This window comes from Sebastes umbrosus, chromosome 11 (genome assembly GCF_015220745.1).
Source record: "Sebastes umbrosus isolate fSebUmb1 chromosome 11, fSebUmb1.pri, whole genome shotgun sequence".
NCBI lineage: Eukaryota > Metazoa > Chordata > Actinopteri > Perciformes > Sebastidae > Sebastes > Sebastes umbrosus.
The window spans coordinates 22,447,741-22,453,740 of record NC_051279.1 but is presented as its reverse complement, the minus strand read 5'-3'; the positions used below and the strand labels follow the sequence as shown (position 1 = coordinate 22,453,740).

Here is a 6,000-nt window from a genome sequence, read left to right as displayed (position 1 = left end):
GGTGTGTTGCTTGGCGTGGCGAGGATGTTGCCCCTCTTTATCTTGTCCCCGAGTTTCGGTTGCCGATCCGCTTACGGCCATAATCTCTCCTTCGTGTCAATACCCAGATCAGATCTGAATTGTGACGCTGCGGAGGCAGTGGTTGGTGTATTTCTGCTGTGTTCCTACTTGCCTGCATATTCTGGGCAACATTGTGGAACCTCTTTACGTAGCTCTGCATGTTGTTTAGCAGGTGGATTTTTATTCTGGAGACGGGCACCGGTCTGTCCTCTCCTCCATATATGTTAACCTTTTAATGTTTCCATTTTGTAGCAGTTGGTGGCAGCTAATTTTGTTGCTTTGTATCTGTAACCGGTTTCGTGTTGGCGGAAGTGATCCCCTGCGACCCTGCCGCTAAGCAACCATGTCAACCCATTAGTCTGATGTTTTTTTTCTCAGGTGCGGAGTGATACTGAAAGTGCAAAAGAATTAGACGATTATAGATAGATTATATCACGGCTATGAACCAATCAGATTGCTTGATTTGAGCTACCCATTTGAGAGACATGAGATTACTGTATTGTTATAATCAGACTGCTATACGGCAAATGCTGTCTTAACCCGAGAACAAGCTTTCTGTCGCCTTCTCTTCAGCTTTACACTCGTAATGGTTTACACATTTTTAAATAGTTTACATTTCCTTTAGATGATACAATTCCACAAGACTTTAGTTTGATCTACAACTCATTTTCAAAACAAAATCATGATTTATCCCCAACATACTTTATTATGTTGCACTGAGCAGTAATGTGGCATCTCAGCCTCTTAAAAGTATATTGTCTCAAAACATAAACGCCCTTCTTTTGAGTACCATCGCCTCTGTTCTTATGTAAGCTAAACCACTCGGATGGTGAAACACTTAAATCAATTAAATTGGATTAAATGATAGATGTGAAATGACGCCGGCGAGCGTATTAATGTTCAACCTCCCGTGCATTCGTCTTGTGTCCAAAGTCGCTCCGTTTCGCATCAAAAAGGACGTCACGGTGCAGATGACAAATTGACAACAGCTGCAACTAAGACAAGAATTCAGAAACTCTTGCTTTTATTAGAAACAAGCGAAGTGAATGATGCGAAGTGAATAATGATCTCCTTTTCTATGGTTCCCGCCTCAATATTTCATAGTAAGTGATGATCTCCCAAACATAAAGGGTGTCGTTGCATCCATATTTCATTGGAGAACAATGCCGTGTAACTGACATACACAGTGAGGAAATGTGCTTACAAAGCATCAAAAGAACTGTCACAGTGTATGGATGGCTGCAGAATAATATGGGGCACTGCTGGATGGATGTAACAAGCTTCATAGCTACACGCATCATTTGATCACATAATACAAAGCTAGCGCGTGTGTGTGTCTATGTGTGAGACACGCTTCATTTGATCGGGTAATATAAAGCTTTGCTGCCTGTGTTTGTGTGCAAGTTTGCTTGATGCGCGTCATTTGCCCATATACTACAAAATTGCAGTGTGCTGTGAGTGTGTGTGTGTGTGTGTGTGTGTGTGACATGCACCCGCTAGGAAAGAAAAAACGCCAGGGTACATGCATGTATCTGTGTGTCAACAGAATATGTGACATGCATCATATGCTTAGATAATACAAAGTGTGTGTGTGTGTGTAGGCTACAAACAGCGGTATGTCTAATAACAGGGCTTTCTGAATGAGAGACTGATGAGTCCTGTCACTCCTGAACCACACCGCTGCACGCATGCTGGCTTTCTGCTAAATTAAGCATTGGAGGAAACTACATCACACTACATCAGACAGCGCGGGCATGTACAGACACACACACAAACACACCTTCTGACACAAAAACAAGCTCGCAAACAAGCAGAAAGAGACACTTGTGACTAGGAATATATGCAGGGCATGTGTACACACATACACACAGATAAAAATGCACAGACAGAGACACGTGCCAGTGCAATGCGACACATAAATTGGGGCATGCATTATTAACTGTTGGAAATTCCAGAGCGCATGTTGGGACTGTTGTACCTCAAAAACAGAAAGACATTAAAGGGGAAACACAAACAGACTCTATGCATGACAACAACTGAGCGATACCGAGCGCTGTAAAGAGACGTGGGACTCTGCCGTATTAATTCTATAGGACTTATTTAATAGTAAGCATTTCAGCAGTTAATAATTTAATGAAACAGTCAATCAACAAGTAATTTCACACATGATAAATTGCATTTTTTCCTTTTATTAAACTGTTTTCAAGAAAAACAAAAACATCTGTCTCAATAATGACGATGTATATACACCACAAGTAGCCCACATAGTAACAGAGTACTTGTATTACAGGGTCAGTTCACCTGAATTACAAAAAAAAAGGGGGAAAAAAGTCTCATTCACCTCAAGTGGTGTCCGGCAAAGCTGCTCGTTTTGGATACATTTTCCCCCTCTCCATTCTCCTTCATTGTATTGGGGTGGAAATAATTATGTTATAACTAATCAGATAAGGTAAAACGTACATTAATTCCATTTGATTTTGACGTATGATGCAAAAAAAACCATAAAATGAAACAAACAAAACCAATTAAACAAAAGCACAACATATTAAAACATCTTCAAAAACAGAAGTTTGTTGAGTAGATCTGAAAAATATACTGTCCATGTCTCTAATTCAAAAATAAATACTTTGAAATGAAAGTTACAAATGATCTTTAACCAGAGTATTATACACACACTCCTTTCCACAGGATAAAATAACACGTACTGTAAAGCAAGCACAATTCAATCCATCAAAACAAGGATGGGCAACACACAATGTTTTTTTAAATCTACATGGTTCAGTACTTCTAAAAAAATATGCTGGATAATTCACTGAGAATCACTCGGCAACTCAACGAGCTGAAAAGTGACTGACAGTTTCATCATACTCCAGACTTTGTTCTGGTAGAGACGACCAGAATATGTATTCCATCAGCATCAATGGGTTGAATTGTGCTTAATTTATCTGTGAAACAGCTACATACCGTAGACCCAAAAAACATGATTCAAAACACAAATGTACCAGTTTATGGACAATGTCAGACTGCAGCCGTCAGTGAACAATAGACAAAGCGTAGCATTTTTCCTGAAACGGCCTAATGTTCAACCCTTAGAATGAAACAGAAATATGAAACAGAATATGTACTTGAAATAGAGTCTAATTAAAATAGAGTAACTAGGGTGACTTTTATAAAACGTGTCTGTGCCTGCGGACCTGTCACTGCCCATGTGGTTATTCCTCCTTCAATGACAGAAGTAGACACTGACATCACTCTGTTTGGAGCAAATTGAGTATAATGACTGCACAGTGGTAAACTATGCCCTTTAATTAAAAATCTAACTGTACTAAAACAAGAGAAATCTCACAGAAGATTCATATAATCCTTAACTGCGTAGGTGTCACTGACTTTTTTTCTTTGGGTTCATTCAAAATTGAATAAGAACATGTGGAGTATGCTTCAGGGTATCTAAGGAGACAGTGAAACTCACTGTTTAAGCTCCGATGATGTCACTGTCCTCCCCCTTCTTCACGATGTTCTTCTAGTTTGCAGTTGCTGCATCAATCAGTACAGTTTCTCTACGATGAAGGCCAAAATGGCTGCGGCCAGAGTGAGCCCGATTCCCAGCGTCTTCAGTACTTCCCTGTCCAGACTGTAAGAGCCGATCAACAAAACAGATGAAGAAGGCATAGAAGAAGCAGGACCTTGCACGCCGTTGGCCATCTGTTCCTGTTGGGGGCAAACATACAGAAAGACAAATCAAAATCAAGAGAGGTCTTTTATTTATTATCACCCCAACACTGTAATAATAATAATACCATACTTCTTGGTTGCTCTGCTGATTTCAGAGAAATAAAGATTCCTGGATCAGTTACAGATATTCAGCCTGCAGTTATTCAATTAAAAACTGCATGGCGCATGATATGAGGGTATCAGACTAGTCTCCCTGCTCATTAGGTGAATTAATCAAATCTTTTTGATGTTAAAGGTGCAGTGTAGGATCTGGCGGCATCTAGCGGTGAGTTTGCAGATTGCAACCAACTGAAGCTTCTCCCGTGTGCCGAGCGTGTAGAACTACAGTGGCTGAAGCAAAAACGTGAACGGCCCTATCTAGAGCCAGGTTTGTTAAGTTCACACTACACGACTTTCAAAGTCATCATATCGCTGTACTGGTCACACTACACTAGCTGTCTTGTAATCGTGAGTCTTTAAGTCGTGGTTTTCACACTACTGACTGACCGGCGACAGGGGGGGGTCACACACTACAAGATCTTTCACCGGGAGGAATCCCCCGATGAGGTCTCAAGCTACGTTTTGTCACGAAAACGCGCGTGAGAAACACACTGTAAATGATGCGATATCATACGCAAGACACATTGCTGATGTTATTGTTGGCATGTGTTTACAAAATAGCCTGTTTCCACACTCTGTTTTTACTATTTATTCCTCTAGGTGCAACAACAACTTTGGTCCATGTTGCAAATGCAACTTATACAGTAAGTTCCTATCGTTACAGGCAACACCGATTTGCCACTGATCTGGGGATTTTGTCGGGGAGCTTCAAAAACTGTCGGGTAGCGGAAAAACAGGGCTTAAGTTGTGTAGTGTGAACTAGCTATAAGGTAACGAAAACACGTTTCATATTTTCAGGTGATTATACAATAAAGAAAACACAACTTATTAATATTATATTCCATTTCTGCCAAGATGTTCCCCTTTAAAAAAGAGCTATTTCAATTAAGATAGCACGGATCCTCCTGTCAGGAAGACCACCATGTTCACCAGAGGCCCCACGATACGATATTATCACGATACTTGAGTCACAATACAATCTTATCGCGATATGCTGACTATTGCGATAAGATAGGATTTATGACCTTTTTTCAACTGCAGATTCTGCAGTTTGTCAACATCTATTTTAGCTAATAAGATACAGTGTTCACTCTGTTCATCTCAGAGTTTTCATTCACATAGCTTGAGGTCAGAGGTTAAGGGACCTCTTTGAAAAGGGCCACGCCAGCATTTCCTCGCCAAAATTTTGCATGATTTTGGAGCATTATTTTGCGTTCTTCCCCACAAGCTAACATGACATGGTCGGTAATAATTGATTCCTTAGGTTTTCTAGGATACCAGTATCTTCACTCTAGCTAGGCCGAGGTTAATAGTGTATATAATAAATGATTGATATTGACGTCCGAGTATCAATACAATATTGCCACGCAAAATATCGCGATACTATGCTGTAAAGATGTTTGCCCCCAACACTAACTACTTGCTGTAGAGGAAGACAAACTTTCCCTGCCAGATTTCACGAGGAGTTAGCTGGGGATAAAATAGTTTGAATAGTAAAATTAGAAATTTAAAATCTCTTGTGATATTGTGTGAATATTCCTTCCGATGCGTGCAAAACACACAGACTCGCACACAAAGGCCCAGTCGTGCTTTCTCCCACACACTTGTGGACACAGAGATGGTTGCAGCTCATAGCACAAGTCATGTCCATAATTCATAATTAGGCGATCATGTTTAGATTAAATCAACTGGCCACAGTCACAAATCAAACAGCGAGACTTGACAGCGGAGTGGCCAGTGATCCAACGCATCAAATGTCTGTAATCAGCGAGTTCTGTTTAGTCTTAATGTGCTGGACCATTAAAAAGACATCCACCACTGAAGGGAGGTGACAGTGAAAGATGGGAAAGAGCAACGCTGAGAAGAGTGGAGGAGGAGAAAGAGATAAACTGTCAGGAGGACAGGATGAGGAGGACCACATTCAGATTGTGTGTGTATGTTTTTAATAAATACTAAAGTTTATTTTGCTGCATCGATCGATCAAATCACAATCTACTCATTCCTTGGTTCTTCATTAAATAGCCATTTATGTGAGGTGGTATATGACTATCCTTCATGGATCATTGCTGCTGATCATTATAAGAAATACATCTATTGATGCCACTCGAT

General features: G+C 40.4%; 1 protein-coding gene across 1 annotated transcript in view; it reads right to left on the bottom strand.

The window, feature by feature from the left end:
• Window positions 1-2,233: 2,233 nt before the first annotated feature.
• Window positions 2,234-6,000, bottom strand: part of cdkal1 (CDK5 regulatory subunit associated protein 1-like 1) — a 266,485-nt gene continuing 262,718 nt past the window's right edge. The window contains exon 15 of the mRNA XM_037784259.1: window positions 2,234-3,768. Coding sequence (XP_037640187.1) covers window positions 3,604-3,768 — 165 coding nt within the window. The 3' untranslated portion in view covers window positions 2,234-3,603. The remainder of the gene's footprint in view (window positions 3,769-6,000) is intronic.